The following is a 24956-nucleotide window of genomic DNA, read 5'->3' on the forward strand; positions in this document are numbered from 1 at the left end:
GCGCCCCGACGCCCTCTTATATAGCGCCCTAAAAATAGCTCGCCGCGCACCGCCCCACGGGCCGCGGGGAGGAAGGCGGGAGCCGCCCCGCCGGCCAATCGAACGCCGTCGCCGGCACCCCGGCACCGCCCCCCGCGCCGCGAGCGGCGCCGCCATTGGGTGACAGTGACTTCAGGCGCGCCGCGGGCCCGCCCTCCCCGCCCCGCTGTTTACCCTACATGGTCACGCGCTGCCTGAGTGGGCCGCGCGGCTGCGTGAGGGGAGGGGGGCCGGCCGTGAGGCGGTGGCGGCGGCGGCGGCAGCGGCAGCGGGGGGGGGCCGGGCCGGGTTTGCCGAGGGAGGGTGAGAGGAAAACCGGGGGGTGGGGGATGTGGTCTCCCGAAAATAAAGAGGGGAGGGGGCGGGGAGGGCGGGCGCGAACGCGCATAGCCGCGGCGCGGTGCGCGGCGGCGGGGACGTGCCCCGGTGCGGCGGCCGCGGGGTGCTCGGTGCGCGCCGGCGCCGCTCGTCCTCCTCGGCCCGGCCCCCGGCCCTCGCCGTCCCTCCGCGCTGATCTCTCTCTCTCTCTTCTCTCTCTTTTTTTTAAAGTGTGACTGAAACAAAACAAAGCCAAAGGGACGCTGGATCTATCATTGGTTGATTTTCCTCCTTCTTTTTTTTTTTTTTTTATGATCAAAAACAACCCCCCACCCGATCAAACAAACACACACAAAAGCAGAAAGAAAGGGTCTTGCTCAGCAGCAGCATGGATGTCTTGGCTAGTTATAGTATATTCCAGGAACTCCAGCTTGTCCACGACACCGGCTACTTCTCAGCTTTGCCATCCTTGGAGGAAAACTGGCAGCAGGTGAATCATTTAAATTACTCCTGTAAATCTCTTAAGTGCAGACAGTTGATGCATTGGGGCTGCGTTTCTGACTTTATTTTATTTTTGTTCTTTAATTCAGGGTTGGGGTTTTTTTGGTGTGTTTTTGTTTTTTTTTTTTTTCCGCATGGGTAGACTATTAAATCTCTATATTTTTTACCATGACAAACTGAGCAGTCCATTCAAATCTGTCTGCCTTCAGTCCTTTCTGAGCACGCCTGGCAGCACCTGAGATCCGGTGGCATTCTTTAGGGTTTTGTTTTTGTGATGACTACTATTTTTATTTTATTTTTGAGTTTAGATATTTTTTTTTTGTTCCGTTAAACAAGGCTGATCACTTCCAGCCAGTGCTGACAACTGGTAGCTGGTGGAAACAGTATAGATCATTCTTATTTTCAGGTAATTAGTGTATGTCAATAAAAATCGTAGCTTAAATCTGAGATGGGGGGTGGGCAGGTGTGTGGAAGCACTAGCAAAAGCTTTTAAGCTAAATTTTGTAACTAGGGAGGTGACTTATTTTTCATTCTTTTTTTTCTTTCTTTCTTTTTTTTTTTTTTTTAGAAGATCGGGAGAAGCACATACTTCTTGCTGTATCTTAAAACAATGACGCCGTAGGCTGGTTCCAGTAAACCAGTGTGTTTTGAGGCACTGTGGGGTTAATATGCAGACAGAATTAGGATACTTTTAAAGATGGAAATCAAGTATTATGAATACATTAAAATGATGACTGGTGGCATGAATAAATAAGACCAAGGAAAAGAGTAGGTTACAGAGAAAAGAGTTGTATAAAATGAACTATGAGCCCAAATGCCTAGATCTATAAATAGTTATTGGCTGGGATACTGAGGGAAAAGGAAAGACAGGACATTGTGAGACAATCCTGTTTCTTGATGTGATTTTCTGGCAGAGGTGATACACCAGGCAAAATTCTGGAAACTAGTGTCTCTTTAAATGAAAAAAAAATCTGCTGGTGAGTAGGAATAGTGAAGTGTGGCTGGGATGACATGTGGTGCTAATGCAGCGCATGGACCCGTGGCACTATTGGTGTAAGAATAACAAGCTGCTGGATTTCATCTTGCCAGCATTCACCTTAGTCTTGGATAGCGCAAGGATAGCATGTGTTAGGTCTCCAGTAAGTGACAGCTTGGGATGTTCATTTAATTTTTCCTTAGAAGTGCGTATAGGGAGAAATGTGGACAGTAAGGCTTCAGGGGAGCACTCGGGCTGTAGCTTTGTCATCCATCTGGACCAGGTCTGGATCTTTAAAGGTTTACCCTAGTAAAATTGTTTTGGCTTCAGCTGTGTGTGCATATGTGCACACACACGAGAGGTTTATTGTCAGCTACAGTGTGAACACATTCAGGGTTTAATTTGCAAAATGACCGATCCAACTTTGCTTTATCCTCTGAGGGGGAGGGGATGGTTTTTGTTATTAATATTCAGCTCGCACGTCCATGATGGTCACATCTGCTTTCCTTTTATATTTTTTAACATGCTAATTAAGCTGAAGAGGTTAATATAATTTGATTAAAAAAATTAATTTCATAGCACCGTTGTTGTTGGATCACTTGCATATTCAGTTGCATATTAGTAACAGTCAGACAGTCCAAAGCGAGATAATCTGTTGACATAGCCAGCATGCTTTAGGCAGTACTGTGTGTGATACTCTGTCTCCTGCTGCTGCCTTTTATGCGTGGAAGAGCAGCAGTTTCTTTTATACAGTACAATGTACCACCCAAGCCCGCTGCTACTATTGTGAAATTTAAACTCACACTTTCTTGGTTAAACCCCACAGATTCTCCACATATGTTTGAAAAGAGAAGTTGAAAATAATTTATTACATTTTCCTTTATTTCCCCTCAAATCCTCCAACCAATGCCTGATGTTTCATAAGACATCCTGTATTTACAGTTTGTTTTTATTCCACTGTTGCTGCCTGGACTCTCCTTGCAAACAACGGGGAGGAAAACTGATGTATCAGTGGTGGGAGCAGCTGAAGCTGGCTTTACAGAGCATGCTGTCACGCAGGCTTGGCAGACCCACTGACACAGAGACCCCAATTTCATTCTTCTGAATCACTTGCAAATGTAGCCAGGTCTTCCGGATTTATTTATTTTAGGGAAACTGTAGCAACTTTGGGACATGGGATGTGTGTGCCTGTGTATGTGTTTCTAAAGGTATCCCTTAGAACTGTCAGGCTGCAGTCTGAGACCCCAGGGAAGACAGCTGACAGGGCAGTTACTGATCCCTGCAGGAAGCGTCGGGATTGGGAAGCAGCAGCTTTAATTTTGAGTGAAAACAGTTGAATGGTTTTGCCTCTGCTCTCATGAAGAGCTCCAGTGCCATACCCGAGCTCCACAGAGCTGTGCTTCTCCCAGCAGCAAAGCAGCACCCTGGGAGATTACTGCAGTCTCTTAAAGGGGGGGAAGTAGTTGTGTGGGTCAAGAGCAGGCTTCCTTACCGTGTCGTGAGCTCCATTTGTTTTGTGATTAGCAGCTACTTGTGCTTGATGTGGAGAAGTTAGTCCGAGCCAGTTCCTGCTCCTAGAAATGGTGTCTACTGTGGTAACCTGAAAGATGCACTTGGAGCATACCTTGGGGTGAAAGTGTTGACACAAGTCCTCTCTTCCTTTTCTCCTGAGTCTGGACCGCACTTTTGTAGCTGCTGGCTGAGGACTACATAGCTGGGGCAGTTGCTCGTGTTTCGGATTGTGAAACACCCATCACTCACGGAGGGCACTGACAGCACAGGCAGGTTGCTAAATGCTTGCACACAGTCACCTGATCTTCTCTTCCTTTTTTCCTTCCCACTGCAAGAGAAATGTGAGCAAGTTTAGTATCTGTGCTTTTGAAAATTAGCATTGGAGTTGAATGAGAGCAACCCAGCAATATGTACAAAACAAGCAGATTTTGTGTAGGAAGAGATTGTCATCTCATGTGTAGGTTTCTTTTGTAGGAGGAAAAAATACAAACAAAAAAAAACCCCACTTCGCCCTGAACATAGTTTACGTTGTAAAAGTGGAAATACCTGAAGTGGAAGCTGGAGCCGAATCCAAGATGTGTTTTGCGTTATTTTAAAATACATGTTCGGAAGGGAAGGCTTGGTTCTTAGGAGCAAAAGCTTAGCTTCAGTATGTCAGCTTTGGGTATACTACTTCAGGCAAAACCACTTTTGAGGTCAGGAAGGTTTTTTCTTGGAGTGGGGAGGTCAGGATCTAGCGAGTAATTCATAGCACAACTTCATCAGGAGAGTGAAGACTTTGTTTAGTCTTTGTTTAGCTTTTCTAGCAGCCGTGAGCCACCATGGCACTGAGGGAGATTAAAGGAAGAGGTGGTCTCTGTGCATTGGAAAACGAGGCATTTGCTGTACTCAGCTGGCTGTTATCTCAGCATCTGTATGTTTCTGCCTGGTGCATCCTCCTGGCTCTGATTGAACTGTCCTAGTTGCTCTCTGTCCCTGTGAGCTGACTCTGCAATTCAGGACCAGAGTGGGGGGAGATTTCAGCACCTGCGTGGCTGCTGTGATGCAGTGGGAGGACCTCTGGCCACATATGCCGTTGCTCCGGGGTAGCTGTCTGATGTGGCATCCCCGAGATTGGAACCAGACTTCTAGGAGAGATAGCACGAGGCCGAAGAGTGCCTCGTTACTCTGCAGAGGAAGGAAGTGGGTAGGAGGCTGTTTTTGAGGGAGGCGACTGTGAGGAGCTTAGCCCGTGCAGCTGCATGTGGCCACACTCTCATTCAGTGTGTCAGGCTGCAAAGACGGGGAGAGCAGTGCTGAGAGTTGGGAAGGGCTGGACATGGGGCTTCAGTCTGTTCTTCCTGCTGGGCCTTTACAATGTCATTTAGGGTGTCATTAAAAGATCAGTGTGCAGAAGACATCTTTTGTAGTCAGATACGTCTCTTTGTAGGGGTACCATTTCAAACCACCCCTGTTATCCTTCTCCATGGGCCCCTTGGGGGACTCAACTCACCATCCTTGTGTGGAGAAGGAGTCTGATCAGGAGACATTTTGGGGCTCTCTTCATATTCTATGTGGGCCATAGGGCAGCCTCTAGCATGGCAATTCCCGTAATATCAGAGCACAGGAGCACAAAGAGCAGGTAGATGCACAGGGTCACTGTGCGTGTAGCTGACGCAAGTATATAAAATCAGCATGACTTAGGGGCCAAACCCTGGTTTATTCTAAAAAAGCCAGCCTTTCCCACGTATGTCATCGGGCAGAATAGGTCTAATTGGCTGGTAGAAGTGGAAATAGCATTATATCATTTGCCTGATAACCATTGCCCGATAACATTTCCTTTTGCCTTGGCTGACCCTGTTGCTCTCAGCTGCAGCAAACAATGATCATTCCAAGGGAGATGCACGTTTCCGGTAAAGCATAGGATCAAGGAAGCCTTTGTTTCACTCTTGACTCTCATAGAGCCTTCTTTGCATATTTTTAATCAAGTTTTCAAGCCTCAGTTTCCCACTTTCTGAAGTGACTGATGACAACAATGCTGAGGCATGGTCTTTGTGGGGCTGGGAGGCTGAGTTTTGACCCGGTCTGGCAAAGCGCTTTGAGATCCCTGTGCTGTGTGAGAGCAGAGAATCCCGAGGTGACTAATCTAGCAGAACTCTTACATCTTAATGCTGACTTCTGTTTGGCAGACAGGGTCATTTTCAGGCCTATAGGAAAAATTTCCACTGCTACTGGAAAGGAATAAATCACACTGGAGAACATTCCTACCTCCCCATTGTCTCCATTGTTCTAGTTTAATGGCGTAGTTGGCCACTACATAAACTAAACCATCTCTTTTAATATTGCTATTTCATCTTGGTTCCAGTCACAGTGTAACACATTTCTTAAGTGCTTATAGTACATCATGCCTCTTGAGAATAACTTGCAGAAATGGTTGACTTCCAAGAACGGTCACATGTGTAATGCAGTGTATTTCAGACTCTGAGCACTGGTCCATTTATACCTTCAGGCTCTCTGCTTGCTCCATGTGCTGAAACCATGCTCGGAGAAAGAGAGGAAAGACAAACTTGAAATTGCTGTCTCTATTGTTTCATGATTCCTTAATTACAGAATCTGTTGCTATAAGTGATTATTTCTTGGCATTATGAAAGTGTAGAGCCCCACAATCCACATTACGTGTCTTAAACATCTGATTATGTGTGTGACTTGTGTCAAGTGATTTTGAAATGAGGTAAATACCTTTAAGCAATGCTCACTCATAATGTGGGTACTCAACTAGAAAATATTTTCTCTTATTTGTTTGGGATGATTTAACCTCCCCTCCCACAAACTCACACTTTTCTGTATGTCCTATTGACTTGGCAATGCATAGGTTAGAGTAGGCTACATAAAAATCATGATATACAGCTAGCCTGCAATATGATACTTCCATGTGGAAATGGCAGAATGTCTTCAATTCCAGGCAGTAATTTCACACTTAAGCTCTCCAGGATGTAGCCAAGGGATATCTTCTGGATATTGTCGTATTTTTTGAGACTTTGTCAAATGATTCTCCACTGGGAAACATCCAGTGTGTTGCTTCTTCATTCTGCATTAGGGAACATGTTATAGGGAAGTGAGAAGGAAGCTGCTTCTGTTTGACTCTGTAGCTGCATATGAACAACCTTGATTGCAGTTGTCCTTATAAAACAAAGGGGGTTTACTCACTGTCTGAGCAGCATTGGTGTTCAGTACATTAAGCAATGGGGTGATAGTATACCTCATCTCCTATGAAGTTTGTGACATTCTGCAGAGGGGAAGAAAAATTGTAGGCTTTTGATCACCATGCTCAAAACCTCATAAAAAGTTATTCACAGGTATATTGGTGGCGGTTTTCATGTTTGATGGTAAACCTGAATTCTGGAGAGTTAATAAAGGTGTTTTCAAGAATGGTGCTGAGTCCCTCTTACTTTCCCTTCTGTTTCCCTGGACTCTCAAGTGCCTCCTGCACATTGCCGTACATATTCCTCTACAAAGTCCCCACCACTTCCAAACTCCCAGCAACACTCAGGGGCTGGGAGTGCCATTTTTGTGGTGTCTTTCAGGCTCAAGTTGCAGGAACCCACCTGAATTGCTGAATTTCTTTTCCACGCAGGTTCTCTTTGTGTTATTGGGTGCTTCTGCCTTGGTTCAAATGAATCTGGATTCACTCGAACTGTGGGATTCAGCTGATTCTGTAGCAAACATGCAAAAAAAACCTGCCAGGGAAAGAGCCTGCCCCCCTCCCAAATTTTCCTGAGTAGGGAACAGGTTTGGAGTATAGATGTTACACAGGTATATTCCCCAGCCTGATGCTGTTGTATTTGAGCGTGTCCTAGTTTTCTTTCATTGGCTTCAGTCTGTGACAAGCACTATGTGTGTTTTGAGTGTCTGAGTTTGGTGCTCTTTTGGCTTTGTCTCCTTCCCAGCATTGCCACTTTGAGTTAAAAAATCATGTGCCTGATTCCCAAGACACTGAGATTGTCTTCAAAGTCACAGACTTTTTATTTTTTAATTTTATGTTCTTTTTACTTTCTTCTGAGCCGCTGAAGATTTGTTTTATTGTCTTTGATTCTCAAAAATAAAAAAAGCTGGAATTTCCAACAGTTACTTAATTCCATCAGCATTAAGAAAATGCCACTGTTGTGGCATTTTGAGAGCTGTCAGTACAGAGATAGGTGTGTATGTCAGGAATAGCTCGTGTATCACTGTGTTCACCAGGATGTATTTGCCATCCCTGCTCTGGCAGCAGCTGGCAAGGAAGTCTGCCTGGCTATTGAGGTGGTTAGGCTGCCTGTGAGAGCAGGGTTCATGTCTTATTTCCCATCTTAGAAGAAATCATTTCAGCCTTTACGCTTAAAGATAGTTAGACATCTTGGATTTCATCAGGACACCAAACCTTTGCCTCTCAGTTCTTCAGCTACAAGATGAGTTGGCAGCTCTTTTGTTCTCATAGGGCAGCAGCGAGGATTCCTATTAGGATTTTGTGGTGCTTGGACACAGGGACTGGGGCAGGAGGGGGCTGTGCCAGGCTATGGGGAGAGGGGCAGCCAGCCCCTCTGAAGCTGCTGGCCCAAATCCTGCCACACTGGCCGGCGGGTGCTGAAAGCGCAGGACAGCTCCTGCACAGGGAGCCCTCAGTGGGGTGCGGCATTGCCTCTCTGAAAAAACTGAAAATAAGGATGCGAAAGGTAAGCTTAAATCCCCCTTCCCAGAGGTCTGTGTTGTCTTTGAGGCAACCTTTGCGCATCACTAATTTGACCTCTAGGTTTTTAAAAGTGTTAGGTGTAGGAAGCTTGGACAGGAAGGTATGATTTTTTTTTGTTTAAAAGGTTTAACATATCAGCTCTGCTGTATTAAGCTGCTATGATGCTCTTAATCCCTTAAAGCAGGTACCCGTCCTCTCCCTGTTTTTACACATGAAGGATACTTCCCCATTTCTGCTTAGTGCAACTGTGTATTCATTACGTGTCTTACTGTTTGGAGAACTATTAAGATGCATGTGGTATACTTTACAACGTACACTAAAGAATCTGAGTCATTTATGCACAGATTGTGTATTAATGCTTGCTGAAGGTCCAGCAGGCATACTCATTTAAGTGTCATAACAGTTTTGAACATGGTGCTTATAGACCATGTCTCACATGTCTTAATCCTCTTGATTATTTCCCAGCATTGTGGGAATGGGTAAGTACAAAGCTGGCTTTTAAATCATGTGGGGGTCAGCAGTGCCTACTCTGCAAGGGATAGAGAAGTAGGCAGTGACACAGGCAAGCTTAGGAGACAGTGTGATTGATGGGGAGGGTTGCAAAGGAGAAGGACACTGGCTTGTGAGAGGCTCTTCTGAGACATTCCAATTAGTGTCCTGATTTACAAATCCTGCCCTTAAACCTGCAGCCTCCCAAGGTCGGTTTTAAAGGGACAATGGCATAGGGATGATGTTTGACCATGATGGACCTTTGTAAACCAACGTGTTCGGACAGAAACTGTGTTCAATGGAATTATCTCCATCTACATAATTTAAAAAACCTTGGAAGCAGGGTTTGTGGTTTTTGGACAGGATTGTCTTGCCCACCTGCTGCCTTTGCAGCTCTCACGCTGCAGCGTTCTTCCTGTGTAACTGAAGTGACTGGAAATCAAAGTGAAAATGACTGTTTGTTTGGATTGTGCGGTGGGGAAAAATGCATGCAGCATGACAAGTAAATTAGATTTTAAAAATGCTTTCACTACTAACAGGCTACTATGCCGTTAGGCATTTGGTTTTAATCCTGACTCTGGAGTGGCCAAAGTTCATTTTCAAGCATAAGGAAAGTTCTTGGGTTTGTAAACATTTGCAATTTCTGCTGACTTGTCTTCACTCCAGCCCAGGAGGGGAATCAGCATTGCGCTGAATTGCTTTGTGCTGTTGGGGGTGAAGTAAGGGACTGCCTTTAATTGCCTGTCTGTATTCTCCATCAGGGCTGCATGGAAAACAAAGATTCCAGTGAGCAAAGGCTGTAGTGAAAAATGGTCAGTGGGTGGAAGAGTAGAAGGGGGTGAGAGTTGCTCCTCTCTGCTTGCTTTGTACACCCGAAATGGACATTGGCTACATCACAGCACTTAGCTGTGATGTTAGAGACCAGATTTGAGTTGCTGCTTTACTTGATTCAGGTCTGCCCTTCCAGATTACATCTTGGATGTGAAATTTCATTGGATGATGTGGTGGCTCCAAAATGAATATATTCCAATAAAACACTTTAGATTGGACAAAAATGTAATTTATTTTTTTTAGAATATTTGGTTGAAATGTTTTAACCAGTTCTACTTTCTAGAAGTTTTCCTGAGGGCCTGGACCTGTTTTTGGTGTGGGAGACTTGGTTTGGCTAGCATCTTCAGCTTTGTTGCCAATTTTAGCCTTCCATTTCAGGGCTTGCGCCCCTGATGCTTGATTCATTTTTCCCAGCTATTAGCTATTTGGCTAGTAAAAGTTATCTATCCTGTGACTCTCTTGCATCTTTGGAGAACTGCAGCCACAATGCTACATGATGCTGTAAGCAATGTCAGGTTACTTCCGGTCTCTGACCTGGGCTCTTGCTCTCTCTCCCTCTGGGCAAGGGTCTGGCAAGGTGTGTTGATGCACAAGATGCACAAGGGCAGTGCAGTCATATGTTTTCCTCAGCTCCTTGCAACTGCTGGTCACTTCTCTGCTCGGCTGCTGCTGCTGGCAAGGTGCTGTGCCGGTTTGTTGGCGAGGAATCAGTGCACTCACCCTCCCTTGGCACCTCTGGCTCACCGCTGGGGCTGAGGTGCCCTACATCCCAGGGTGCAGCGTGAGGTGAGCAGCTCAGGGGCTTTGTTCTTTTCCTATGTCTGCACAGCGGTTTTAAGGGTGCCAGCCCTGCAGAGCTTGCTGCCTGCTTCAAACTGGTGAAAAGTACTAAACAATCCTGGTTTGGGGTTTGTTTTTTTCTTTTCTTTCTTTTGGCTTCCCCGTCAGCCTAGAAAATTTATGCTGCTCCGAAGAAAACGTTTCACTCATCTGCAACCTACTACAGCTGCCGTGTGAGTAATAAAGTATGGAAAAGAGGAAGGGAAAAGGGAGAAGAAAGATGGGAGCTGGTGTTTCATATGGAAAGCATCAGCCCAGAAGTGGCTTTGTTTCTTACACGTGGACAGTGGAGAGGCTGCGATTGCTGCTCAATGGAAAATCTGTGCCGGTTAAAAGAAACCTCCCTCATTAGTGACTAGATCAGATAGGGAGGGACTTTGGTGTCTCTTGCTTTTATTATTAAATTTGTCTGCATTTTAAAATAATAAGATAGAAGCAAAGGACGCTGGACTGACTTGATTTGAGAATACAGACAGTTTAGGCAAAATATCTCTTTTCTGTTTCCATCTGACACTGCTGTCCCAGTTCACTCTGGTGGTGTCACAGCCCTCCTTCAGCTGTTCATAAGCTGTGCTGACACCTCAGAGTGTATGTGAACATCTGAAGGTTGTTCTACATCAGGTTCTTAGCAAGGTGCATGTTCCTTCTGTTTGTTTTTGGTTTCTGATCTTTCAGGATAGTGTAGAGTCATGTTTGTAGCCTTTCCTGCACAGTCAAGGAAACCAGGATCTTGGTGTTGGTCTTGAGAAAGGTGGTTCTGATATAACCAGAAGGCTCTGAGAGTTGTGCGTGTAAGAAACGTGGGGATTGCAGTCAAATAGTGAGAGTAAGGGGTATTTCTGTCTGATCAGACCATGCACAGGTGAAGGAAGCACGCACAGGTGAAGGATGCACGCACAATTTCAGAGGTCTCCAGTAACTTGAAGGAAGAGACAGACTGCTGTAAGGGCTGACATGACCCAGTGGAAGAGCTTGTAAGGTGCTTCTCTAGCAGGTTTGAGAATTTCAGGGTAAATGGATGTCATGTGTGGTAGTTTGCTACTGTCTACTGCAGGAAAACAGCGTAGTTTTCTCTTATCAGCGCATCCTTTAGCTCTCCTGTGATTTTAAAATAAAGATTGTTGTATACAACATTTGAAAATGGTAGGGCCTGGTTTAATCTGTGAGTTTTTTTCTAGAGCGAATAAGTCTTTTGGTGTTTGATTGTATAGTTAAGGTCAGGAGGAGCTTTGCTGTTTCCTCCATTGATTACAGGATGAAACTTTCCAGACACAGGCTGAAATGTCTTCCTCCAGTGCTTCCCTAGATGAAGATGTTTGCTTCAATCAGTGCCTCAGGAGCTGGGGTGATTTTGGGGTTAAAGAAGGTAATGTGGGGGCCTTGGTCTGCTCAGTTTGCGTGCCTCCATGACAGCCTGGTCCCATAGCACCACACTGTACTTCTGAGTTGGCTGCAAAGCTCATGTTCTCTCTTCAGGCAGCCCTGATTTTCTGCTCTCTCAAGACAGTTTTGTGTTTTCCGAGAGTGACTCCTTTATTAATCTTTCTTGGATGGTGGCAAACGAGTTTCAGGGTACACAGTTTAAATACTCTTTATTGAGTATGCCTAGCTTGTCTTGGGCTTTCTGAGCTTCAGTGGTTTATTTAAAACATGAATAAGCCCCAGTTGTTTGATACAGAACAGAAGTATGCCAGTGCAGTGTTACTGTCTGGTGTGAAGGACTTGGTAAATGGGTGACTTCCCAACATAGTTTCTCAGTGCTGAGAAGAATACCAGAAGGTGCACAGAGCCCTGCAAAGGCTGCATTGGGATTTCTTTTTCTGACATGAGAAAATCATGTTACATTTCTTTGAAGAACACATTTGAGGAAGAGCAAGGGAAGCAAGGCGTGGGTGGCTTCTTACTCCCAAATACCTCCAGAGCATGTGACTTTCAGAAAATGTTGAATGCTTATCTTCCAAGTCTTGAGTGCCTGTCAAGCTGGACACTGAGTGGATATCCGAGGTTGAAGACTCCTCCTCACTGGGACTGTCTCACATGGATTATCTTCATGCAGTGAAAGCTATACCAGCTGCAAGGCCTGGTAATTCAGTCAGTATTTTGTTTCAGCAAGCTGTATCTCTCGTCAGGTGTTATTGCACTGTGGTATAAAATGGGAATTTCTGTCTCCTTTCCATTTCTTTATGTTTAAGTAGGAAAGGTTAAGGAAACCTTTGACATTCAGTTCTGAATGCTTTTTGTTTTTGTAAATGGGAAGAATAGTACCCACGTCACGTTGGGGATTTCAGATCAGTCAGTGAGTCAGATCCTGGGCTGATGCAAACTGATGCAGATCTACCAAAGTCACAGTGGCGATATGTGGATTTACACTGACCCAGTGTCCACTAAGTCACTTGACACCTTGCAGGAGAATGGTCTCTACAAATCCCGGGTCTTGTCAGGATGTGGAATAAATATCAGGATGTGAGCAAAAAAAAGCACACCCGTTTTAATGATTTGATTAAAACAACATTGCTGCTCTATGGCTCTCATAAATGTATTTCCACTGGTGTCAGGGGGAGGAGATATTCTCAAGTGCTGTAATGAGAGATTACATTTTTTAAAATGTTGCACAATAGGCCACTAAGTTGTGCTCTCGCTGTATTGGTTTATTTCAGTTTTATAGTGAGCATGGCCTTAGGCATCCTATAAATACCATTTCTCCCCCCACCTTCAGCTAATAAATAATGGAAACTCTACTGGAAAGAAATTTTCTTTCCATGAAAGAGTGGGAGGTCCCGAGCTGCCCTCTATAAAACAAAGAATGTAGCATGATTTGTTTTCTTGGTTTTTCAAATGAAGAAAATGTGGAGGTGGGAGGGAAAGAGAAGATGTTTCTAAGCGCTAAATGTGTTCCCCCCCCAGTACTGCAAGGTAGGACGATGTCTGGTGTGGGCATTTCTTTCCCCAGGACAGTAATACCCATCTGTGAAATGAAGACAGATGACAGAGGTTTCCGAACACTCAGTGCAGAGTAAGAAAGAAGGATCCCATTCTCATTTACCCTCGGGCTTTCATATCCAGCAGTGGAAACCAACCTGAAAGTGGGTGTAATAAAGGAGCCCTTTCTGTAATTCAGTTGGCTGTGTGGTCCAGGGGTCAGACTAAATTATCAGAATGGCCCTTTTTGACCTTAAAATCCACTCTGTAAGTCTATCTTCTTCTAGACTTTTTTGCTCTGTTTTAATGATGTCAAAAGCTGTAGTGTAAATGTGAGTCATGAAGGGTCCCTGCATGTGCACATACGGGTGGCCAGACATGTTTGATTTTGAGAATCCATCACATGCGTACTGTGTGTCAGGTTGAAAATGTTTCTGTCTCAGAGGAGAGACCAGGTTTGTGGAGGTGGGGGCTTCCTCCTGTGCTGACTAGAATCAAAAGCGAGACCATGTCATGTCACGTCATGTCATGTCATTCACATCATGTCACAGAGAGGGTGTGAGGCCACATTCTGACTGCAGCTTGGCCTCTAAGGTTAGAGAAAGGTCGTGGAAGACCTTGTGTTCAGCAAGGGGGTCTTGCTGGCTAATTTTGAAGGTAAATGAGATTCAAGAGCAGAGTGCACGTGACGAAAAGGCATTTTCAGTCACTGCCTTCATCCAGCAGCAATAAACTGTGCATATAAGCAGATATGGTCCAGAAACAAATAAGCTCAGAAATCAGCACTGTTAGATCATGAAATTCTTCTGCCCAGGTGCTATTTCTTATTGTATGCCTCAGTGGTGCTTTCCAGTCTCATTTGAAATCCACCTTGCCTGAGGCCCTGCCTTCCTTGGAAGCATGTGCTAAAACCTAGTTTAGGGGAGGAATGTCTAACAGCCTGTTCTCTCTCCTGCCTGGGTCTAATTCTTCCCCCTCCCATATTATCTCTTTTCTCCATGAGCAAGTCCATTGCTTTGTTTGGGTTCACCCTGTTTATAGCTGCACGGTCTGTGACGCTTTCCCCATCTTTATTAACTCTTTCAAGGATTTTTATCTAAATGTGAAGTGAGACCCCTGCCCATTGACTGGAGATTATAACACTGACTGTGGAACAGACATGATAAATAATAATAAATGTGCATGTCCCTTTCAATTTTGTCATACTTTCCATCTCTGTGTTCCTTCCAATTTTTCTGTCTATCAGATGCTAAGAATGTGTCCTCGAAGCTATATTGGTCTTCTCTGTTTCTTATCTATTCTAGGTCTCTTTTCAGCCTTACTGGATCTCTGCTTTGTATTGAGCGTGCATGTTGTGTTGCTGTTTCTTCCATAAATGCATTAATTTGTCTTTTTCCAAATTCAGTCTCAAGGATTTATTTCCTGCCCCTGCGTGAGTTTCTTTATATACTGCCTCTCTCTGCTGGCATCACAAAAAATTTCCTCCTTAAGTCCTTTTCCCTGCTTTTCTTCACAATGAAAGCTTTTTATCAGCTTCCTTAGTTTTTTTATTTGTTTTTATTAAGCATGTTTTTATAGTGAGGGCTGCGATCCATCAAAGTAAACGGAAACAAAAAAAATTGATGCCAAATTTTTGTTTGTTTAATGAAACAGATCAGACTTTAAATGAGATAAAGTCAAATTGATGCTGATGACGACTTGATAGTAGCTGGTTCCAACTTGTAGTTATTGACAGCAAGTCGTGGAAGATCTCAGCATTTTGAAGAGCCTAAAAACACAAATACAACCGTGGGGTTGAAAATCACGTGGCAGGGTTGCTGTGAGTTTGCTGCCCTTTGTTTGGGAAACAGTAGGCTGGTTAGCTGGTTAGTTGAAGACCACCGGTTTTGTTGTTGATGGGTGTGAGGTGGGTGTTAAATCTGGATCATGGTTAAAGGATAAAGTCCCCTTGAATTTCGGTGCCCACCCAGCATATCTGCCCTTCTCTTCAGCAAAGGGAGCTGTTCCGATGCGGACAGGGACCAGGCCTGCCCGAAACGCAGTGAGTTCAGCAGCGGGGTCCCACCACTGTCCCTCTGGAGGGCCCCCCCCTCTGCAACCACCCACTGGGGTGGGTGGCTGTGGTGGCTTCGAGCAGGGTGGCTCCCTGCCACCCTGGCCCCGCCACCTTAAAGGAGGATTTGCCAAAGCAGCTCGTGTAAGGCAAAGAAGCTTACCTGAGCTGAGGGGAGCGTTAGCCACTCTGGACTGCAAGGCACTCTTTGGTTGGCTTGGTGGGTAACCCCGGACTCTGCACCTTCCTGCTATGCTTGTCCACTGTGCTGCTTTTAACCATCTCTGCTCCTTTGAGTCAGCTTGGGCCACTCGCACAGCAAAGAAATACTTTCCTGGTGTTTCAGAAGATGGGCGATTCCCTTTCCTTCCTGTGGAGGAAAGCTGCTCACCCCATACAGGGTCTGATAGGGTTATAACAAAACAGTGGGGCCTTGCCAGATAGCAATGAGGTGCACAGCTGGCTGTGGGCAGCAGGACTGTGCTGGGTTTTGCTTGGTTCTGCCTCTGTGAAAACTTCTCACAGGAACTGTCATCTTTCTCCCCTTTTTTCAGCATGCTCTTAGGCTGTGGGTATCCCTGAGGGGTTTTTGTGTGGAACGCGAGGACTGTGAAGAAACAGGTCCTAAACCATGTGCTATTCCTAATGCAGTCCAGCATCCAAAAGGCCAAATGTTTTAACAGAAATTAAGGAGTGAAAACAAAGAAGGGACCTGCTACAATGAGCACCACGTGTCACCATCCTTACGACTTGATGGTGTGATTGCACTGGTCTACATCCTGGGTGTGTTCTTCCATCTAATGACTTCCTGGAAGAGTTGAAAACAGAGGGGGATGCAGAAAATCCACTGTCTACCTGGATGTTAATCAGTACAAAAGTCGAAGTTCAGAAATAAAATATGAATGAGAAAATTGTGGGAAAGCTGTACTCTCATTGCCTGCCTCTATTTCAGTACCGGGGACTGTGCCACCAAATTTGTATAGTCTGGAGCAGCAAAATTCCTTAGCAGTACCCCATTGTATCAGAGGACCTGACACCTACAGTCCTGGAGGCAAAACTTGCAAGTTGCCTTTTTGAGGCTCAAATTTTCCAAGAGTAATGGCAGAGCGGTTTCAGCAGAGAAAAATACACACTCTTTCATCCAAGACCCAGAAGTTTAGAGCATTCAGATTTGATGTTTGATTTGATGGTTGGGCTTTGAATAGATAAGATGCTTCACAGCCATTGCCCTTAGAGAGCAGGGAAGCTGTAGCATGCCCATTTTACAGGCCGGGAAACTGGGACACCCAAGCGTTTTGTTGTTGGAGAGAGGAAGTCACAAACGGAGCTTGAAAAGGATACCAGCTCCCTGATCTCCATTTTAATTAAATTCTTTCTGCAATTGTCTTCCCTGGCAGTTTAACTGGTGGAATGTGGTCTAGCGGAGGAATTTTTGGCTGCAAACTTGACAGGAATATTTTTCTGGGCCAGATCCTTGCTTAGTGTAAATTAAGATGACTCCACTAGCTACAGTTAACGGCACTAGCGATTTACTCCTCCCTCTGAGAATCTGGCCCTGGTTTGCAGACAGTGGGCAGTGTCATATAATTTGTTCTTTTTAATTTTAGTCTGTCTAGACACTTTTGCAGCACCCCTTTCTGGGAGGACTTTGTGCCAGCAGCTCTGGAGCAGCACCACACTCCTCTGGTGCGAAACGCTTAGCAGACACAGTGTGGAGGTGGCCTGGTGTGCTCAAACTCAGCATTTCACCTCCCTGGTGCAGGGTTTGGCTTTGATAGTCTCTGTGTTTTTTGGTGGAGAGAGAGGTGGCAGAGGGGGTTCATGGCAGGATTTCTTTTCTGTGGAGTGAGAGCGAGTCTGTTGTTTTCCTCATTTTTGACAATGTTGTCCCAGCTGAATGCTGGAGAAAGATGGCTGGTGCTGATGCAGCATTTCTGTGGTAGTTTTTCTTTCCAGCAATGGATGACACACCTCTCTTTGTGGGTAAGAAGGTCTTTCTCCTGGTTTTAAAGGTCAATTGCTGGTCTTGTGTTTATTATTACAGTCAGTCCTTCCTCCCATGCGATCAGTATTTACCACTCAGCCTTTAGCTTCTCTGCTGTTTTCTTCCACACTAAGTTACCTGGCATAGGGGTCGTACCTCTCTAGCGTTCTTCAAACTCATCAGGAGGTGCACACAGGACCTAGTTTTCACAAAATCCTCAGATTTGCTGTCTGTGGTTAAGCAGGTGATTAGCTAGGACTGTTTTTCTCCCCCTTCCATTCTCTTGCCAATTCCCAAGTTACTGACAAGGAATACAGAAGGGCCATGACTCTGGGTGGGGCTCAGGATCCGCGGTGATACATACCCTTTTACTACAATTCTGCTTGAACCCAAATGCACTTAACCCCTAATCCTCATAATCATTTTACAAAATTTTCTAATCATAAACCTTCTGGTAACAACCTTCTCTTGTTAACCACCTACATTTATGTGTCTGTATCCAGTCCCCAAAAGGAAGGGTCTTCATGGTTGCAGAAAAAAGCCTGGAGACAGGGATCCTAAAGTCATTAAAAACAAAATTTCTTTTTGAGAAAACCATAAAGCACACACTATTTCTGGAATTCCACCTGAGCTTGATCAATACTAATGAAGCAGAGCTCTCCCAAAAAGGCAGCTTGCATGGAAATGGCTAAGAGATTCTTTGTGCGATCTTAATGATTTTGAGAGAGACATTTCCCCTGTGAATTGCTGTAGGAGTTTGCACCCCTTCCCCCATGCTCAGCAGAGGCAAGAACATATGACTATCCTCATGTAAGGTAGCGCAGTGTTAATAACGCTGCTGTATTGATCAAATTGGGCTGCTTTGTCACCAGGGACATCTGAGAGGATTTATTCTGACTCCTAAGGCTGTGTGCATTTTCCAGTCCTTTCAGTAGGTGAAGGGTGTGTTGTGCTTTTTGTCTTAGCTTGCAGGAGCGATGCTTTCAAAAGATTGCATGGTGTCCCACCATACACTGCCTCTATCATTTCAGCTCTCAGGGCTCCCACCTCACTCCCACTCAGAGCTGGACGTGTTTCAAGTTCAAAAATGCGTTGCAGCGACATCCAGTTGTTTGCCCTTGGAGAGCGCCTGGAGGAGCAGCCGCTGGCTGCTGGAATGTGGATAAACACAGGGTGACGGGAACAGGAGAGGCTTCCTCTTTGCTTAGAAAGTGACCAAAACATCAGTAAGAAAGCAGCATAGAAGGAAAAACATGTGCAGGGTGGTTTTGTTCCCTTCCCCCCCCACCACCCAGGCTGATATTCATGACCTTGTTAAAAAGATCAGTCTGCATTAGAGACAGCACGTGGTCATTTTTAAGCGTAGGGAGAACCGAATGTGGCTTTTATTTTTCCATCTGATAAAATGACAATTGCAGGTTTTACTTTCAGAAAGCTCTGAGTAGTCTGAGGAGAACACGTTCACCTTGATATTATATTTATGAGTAAAAATGGTACAAGGCAAAGAAAGCTCTTAGCTCAGATGTAAAGAAGACTTTTAATGCAGTTTTTGCTTCCAGAAATGCACCATTACTCTTGGAGCAGGGTCACATTAGCAGGCTTGACAGGGAGGACTGAAATGCCTAGGATCACGCAGGGGCTTGCAGAGGCAATTTGACATGATGCTTCTTTGATAGGTGTCGCGATCTCGCTGCTGGGTGGTGATGGGACATTTGCAGAGCAGGGAAGGGGTAGAGACATTTGAAACGGAGGAAAACCCCTGAGCCTTGCTCTGGTGATGATGGGAGCACCATGGACGGGACTCACGTGTTCAGAAGTGCTGCGTTGTTTTCTGCAAGGGCTCAGGATGGTGAACCAAGTCATGAGTTGTGCCTGGAAAATTGTGTCCTGAATGAGTAGGCCGGCATAGTGCTGGCTATAGCTAAAGCAGCACACTTTGAGTGCATTTCTCTCCCTTTCTGAGTCCCAGTTTGTGGACTGCTGGGACTGAAGCAGATTCCTCCAGCAGCTCCGGCCACCACAAGGCATTTTGGCTCTTGCTTCAGCTCTGATATCATGCAACCACTTTTGAAGCACAACTGCTTGGAAAGCACAACCACTTGGGAAACAGAGCCGGCTGGAGGCAAAGCAGCAAAGTGCTCCCAGGAATGTTCCGTGCAGAGCGGAGGCTCAGCCTGTGGTCTCTTGTGTGGCTCCTCCTCTCCTGGCATAAAGGTTACCTTTGTATGTTTATAACCAAAATAAAATTGCAGCTCCTGAAAGCTATAATTTGTACTTGAGGGAACATAATGTTTGTGTTTAGCTATTGCAGGGATTGTACCAAAGCATGGTGACAGAGGTCTGGAAGTGTTTGGGATGATGATAGCTGGCAACAGGCTCCACCTTTGGGGGCTACTAAAACCAGCTTTAGTTAAGCATATCGATGATAAACAAAATGCCACGGAGCACTGGTTGTACCATGAGGAAGAGGACCCCCCTCCTGCAGTGGGAGAGGCTGTCCTTCCTCAGTTGCTGCTCTTCCCCTTCCCACAAACTGAGCCAAGAGAGCCTGGCTGCGGTCTTCCAAGCCGTGACATTGGAGACTTCCATCACATCTCAGAAAAGACAATAGAGGGAAGGAATGGCATACAGCCAACCCACAAAAGCAGGCTTATCTTGTGAGATGCTACATAGGCTTAAATAGATGTCAAAAAGGGAAATCGGGGAAAATAGGACACTTAAGGTAAACTAACTACATTTTTTTAAATGTCTGAGTTGGAAATATGCCAGGTAACATGTCCACTGTTGGGATTATAATGACTACAAATGTTTCCTCTTTTCCTTGTTGGTGAGTGGGGTTTTGTTTCCTTTCTGGGGGGTGGTGAGGGACTGCAGTTCCCTGCACTGCATGTTCAGTAGTGAGCTGGAACAGTCTATGGCAGTTTAATGGGTAAGGCTGCAGCGCTGTCAATGTGACATCTTCCAATTCCTGGCATTATTATTTGGGTCTTTTCATCTCAGGAAAAGATGCATTTTTGAGTTTCATTTGGTTTACTCAAAGGGATACTTAGGGATGGGGCCGGGAAGCTGAAGGCCTCACAGCAATGTAGGTTCAGGCAGACAGGGTGCTAAAAGCCTTGCCAGCAGAGAGATACCTTCATCTGGTATCATCTCCGCATGCTGGTGCTGAGCGTCGTGTTTGGTGTTGTACCTGGAACTAATTTGGGAACCCTCCCGGTTAATTTTGGGGGGAAAGATGCCAACATAAACTTGAGGCAGGGTCTGGCAGTTTTGCACAGTATTCTCCAATACGTTTCCAAGGATATTTTGCCAGGAGAAAAGAAGGTTTAAGAGAGAGCATGAAAAGGGACAGTGTCTTGCCTTGACTGTGAGGCTCCTGCCCAAGTAAAGAGTATTGCTGAGGAGATGCAGCGTGAAGAAACAAGGGATGGAGAGGGTGCTCGTAGGGAAGAGAAGCTGAAGAGAAGAGTCTCTTTGAGGTCCTGGAGCCAGACGGATTTCTGAGCAGGGCTTAAACAGCTCCTATCGCATCATCCACCTTCAGAAAGAGTAGAGCTTCTCCTGGCCTCTGTTTCTGCTGATGCTTCACCACAGTGGTCAGCCTCTGCTTTTCACCAGCGTGCTTAAAGTAAGAGAGTACCATTCTTTGGGCCTTTCTGCATTATAGTCTCTGCAGACCTGGAGTCTGCAGGTACCCATACAGGGCATTTCTATGAAGGCACATCATAACGGTTTATCATATAGTTAGCTACTCTAACAAAAGAGAGTCTTGTGTACAGAAGCATCTTGAATTAACCATGGTGGCTGCTTAGATGCTGGGAAGTCACCGTATCTTCCAGGAATACCAAAACATCGCATTCCTTCTAGGCTATTTTCTGGCTGCTGTGCTATTAATAACTTTGTCCTGAAATAGCACTTTCATATTGCAGCATATTAAAATCCATAACAACTGGGTGGGTGTCCACAGTCAACAGACCGAAGAAGGCGAGCCAGCACGAGAGCCGTGGTTGTGTAAATTGGCTCACAGAGGTGTGCTGACTCTGAGCAGCTGGTGATCTGACCTGCCGAGCTTTCTCAAGTCAATAAATGGCAGGGCTCTTAATGGGATCGGTTTCCCATGCCGTGCTGCAGCCGGTAGCCGTACGGCCTGCTGGAAACCACGCTGACATGAGACTGATCTCGTGATCCTTTCATGAGGAGTGAGCAGTGCCTCGACCAGTTCTGACAGCGCACCTTGAGTTACTAATGATATCCACAAAAGGCGCTGCCAGATCAAACATAGATGTTTGATCTAATGCATTTTGGGGATACAGGTCTCCTCAGATGCCTGTGGGCAGCTGTCTGGGTTGCTGCTGAACAGTTGGGGCAATACCAGCAGGCACTTCACCAATGTCCTCTGGCAGATTGCTTTTAAAGAAGACCATGCTGCTTTTATCATGGTGCGTAGCAGCCCAAGTGTACTGCCTGTGAGATTTGAGGCTGATCAAAATCGCTGGTGGCCGGAGTTTTGGAACAAGCGCCTTGGCAGAGCAGTGTAGAAAAGAAAAGCAATGGAAAAACACCCTTGGCTGTAAGGGAGCATCCTTTAGAGGGCATCTGGCTTTTGAGTAAGAGGCAAGTTTATCTGCAGTGGGAAGTTCAAGGGTGAAGGCTGTTGTTCCTGTGCATAAATGATGAAAACTGGCCTAAAAGTGGCAGAAACCAGTTTGTGAATACCTCGATATAGACCGCACAAATTAAAAAAAAAAAAAAAAGAAAAGAAACAAATCCAAGCATCAGGATGTCTGAAGTTGCTGTTGTTTTTAAATTTTTCCTATTTTTCCATTTGGGTCACATTGTTCCTAATAAAGTAGACAGGATTTGTAATATAAAATAACCATCTCCAGCCGTCAAAGAACATGTCAAATTCTGCTTCACGTAAGCCACAAAGTTAAATGGCGCTAATCAAGAGCAGAATTTTCATGGAGTTTGAGTGTTGGCAAGGTCCTCAGCTGATGTAAACAGGAACCATGAAATCAGGGCTGCTCTGTGCTGATTTACCCCAGCTGAGAATCCGGTTGTGCTTCCCATCGCTTTGTTTCTAGTCTGAGTTTTTTTTCCTCAGTGTGATGGTGAAACTCAAGTCTGTTGTCTTCTCTTTTCCTTGCCCAGACTGGCATATTTATCGTGGTGGCACATACATGTTGTTCTTGTAAGATAACAAATTGCCCAAATGATTTAAAAAAAAAAAAATCAAAGAAAAAAGCAGCAAATAGATTTTTGTAAATGTGCTTGAACAGTTGCTGTGCTCACAGTAAAGTTTAAACTTCAGCCAAACAGCCTACTGCTCCCTGCGTGGCTGGAGGCAAGCTTTGGTCCTATATGTTTATTATCATTTAGAAATGGTATAAATGCTCTTTTATTCTTTTTTGTTCTGACCTTATTCTACAACACATTCCCCTCCTTCCTCCTGCTTCCTGTTTCTCAGACGGGTCCCCACCTCTTCCTCCCCACAGCCAAAAATAATACAAAAGGGAACATACAAAAGGTTTTTTGAGCCATGAGATGTGATAATGAATGGGCATCATGTACAGGGTAGATACAGTAGTCCCACTGCAAAAACATTGAACACGCACAGTCTAGATGAGGAATTGCATGTTTTGGGGTTAGAAATTCAGTGTTATGCATCCTGTTGTTTAATATGTTTTTAGGTCAGAGCAGAAGAGGTGACTCGCAACCCAGGACTCTTATGAAATGTAGCATATATTGAGTGTATTGATCACATCTCTTCTCCAGGTTTGGTTTAATAAGCTAATAGTGAAGAATTGTGCTTATGAATATGCTGTTGCCTGAAAGTGTGAGAACACAACTGGTGTATATGTCTGTGTCAGCTCCTGAGAAGGAAATGTTAAGCTATCTCTGGATGTTAGTGGAACATCTCTAAAGAGTACATTTTTTCATTCATGATCCTATCCAGAGTAATTACAAGGAATCCAATTCTGCTGTGTAACCCCACTGCAGTACTTTGTAAGGATGAATCTTAATTGAGGATCGAGACTTAAAATATTGCTCTGGTTTGTAGGTTCCACAGCCGTCAGCATTTGCTCTTGCATATCCATTTCCTGTGAGAAGTTTACCACACTCTGGGACATGCTTTGAACCTGATCCTTTGATTTCAGCAGGAGTTAGGGCTGGCAATTCAAGGAGCTAATTGTGCCTTTTTGCTATTTATAATGCTAAATTAAAGCTGCTTCCAAACCGGACGGCAACAGGTTAAATACACACTTGATGAAGTTTGGAGAAAAGTTTGCAGTGAGGGCTACTAGCCAGCTCACTCAAAGCCATCCAGCGTTGTTATATAAATAAATGTTCTCTTCAGAAAGATTTTGAAACACACTTACATTGCATATATATAATTTCTCAAATGGTCATTGTATGTCACTCTGCTGTCTGGATTGCATGGCAGCATGCAGGACATGCGCTGGTGTACAAGCACACGAGTTTTATCATATTTCGATACTAGCACAGTGGGCTGCCTGCACTTTTGAATTCTTGATTTGGCTATCCTTAATCCTTTGCTGACACTGATGCTATTTTTTGTTGTTGTGACTGGTTGCAGATATTTTTTCTGTCTTTATTAAACAGTCAAAAAACAACAAAAGGCCTCCAAAGCCCTGGTTCAGTGTTTGCAGATTTCTTTCATCCTTTTTTTTTTTTTATCTAGATGCCTATCAAATTCAGCACGCTTAGCTGCAGTCCTTTGTTCAATGTCTCACAACTAGTGCACTGAAATTATCTATGCTTAGAGCCCAAATACCGCAGATTTTTAGTGAACAAATTTGGCTTGTCCATTTAAAAGAATACTTGTTAGATAAGATATATTTCGTTATCACTGAATTTGGGAACAAATCTTGATTTTGACTCCTTGGTTAGAGAACGGGTTCAGACTTTTTTTCTGTTTGAGTAATTTGTTTTACCACCTATTTCTGCTGGTGAAAATTGCTAATTTATGGCAAAAATGGTTTTGATCCTTTGAGCTTTAGAGGCTGATCAAAGTCTTTGATAACCCTGGTTACATCATGCCCCAGAGCAACAGGAAAATGGCTTGTGATTCTGTCCGTTAAGTAAATCCGCAGTATTTTTTACATTAAAATGTATCTTTGCTGAATGTGGTTGAGGCTTCTGATTTCAACATCTTTTATGCTCTGAAGAAAAATGCTGTGGAGAACATCCAGGGAGAAAGCTGTCCGGGTCGTGGTAGGAGAGTGTTTGTTGAGAGTGATGTGCGTGAATAACAGTGGATGGGCTGGTTTGGCTAAATACATTTCCTTAAAAGGTTCAGTCTTTGGGCTGAGAGCAAGGGGGAAAATGGGCACAGGCCATTATTATATTGAAGAAATTTGCAACCAGAGTCTTGAGTCCTGTGTAGTGTAGTCAAGAGTTAACAGACTTGTCCATTGCAGACTGTGGTGGCTAGTGAGAACCATTCAGCTGGTGTTAAGAGAGGACTAGCCTGATGGCTCAGGCATATGGTGAAGTTACCACAGGAAAGCAAGTCTTTGCATATAAAGTGATCTTTGCTGACTATGTGTGTGCCTGCTTTTTGCTCTTGGCAAAAGCCTGTTTCTTGGGTGTACAGTTAACTTGATTTGCTTCATATGTACAAGGGATTAAGAACATGCATGCAGATATTTACTATGAGTTAGCTGTCATTACATGTCTTATTGTTGTACTTGAAAAGTGGTTTTAGCTGTCTTTTTTTTCAATGAACTATATAATACGTGGGCGAGATGTGCTGGCACATACATAG

General features: G+C 44.7%; 1 protein-coding gene across 2 annotated transcripts in view; it reads left to right on the top strand.

Annotated features, from left to right (window-relative positions):
* The first annotated feature begins 277 nt into the window (after nt 1-277).
* Nucleotides 278-24956, top strand: part of KLF7 (KLF transcription factor 7) — a 60326-nt gene continuing 35647 nt past the window's right edge. The window contains exons 1-2 of one of the 2 annotated variants that reach the window (XM_074595155.1): nt 278-342; nt 589-847. In XM_074595155.1, the coding sequence (XP_074451256.1) occupies nt 746-847 (102 nt within the window). In that variant the 5' untranslated portion in view covers nt 278-342; nt 589-745. Of the gene's footprint in view, nt 343-411; nt 848-24956 lie in introns of those variants that run through there. The other variant, XM_074595154.1, reaches the window with a different exon arrangement.

The sequence above is a fragment of the Larus michahellis genome, chromosome 7 (assembly GCF_964199755.1).
Source record: "Larus michahellis chromosome 7, bLarMic1.1, whole genome shotgun sequence".
NCBI classification, from domain to species: domain Eukaryota; kingdom Metazoa; phylum Chordata; class Aves; order Charadriiformes; family Laridae; genus Larus; species Larus michahellis.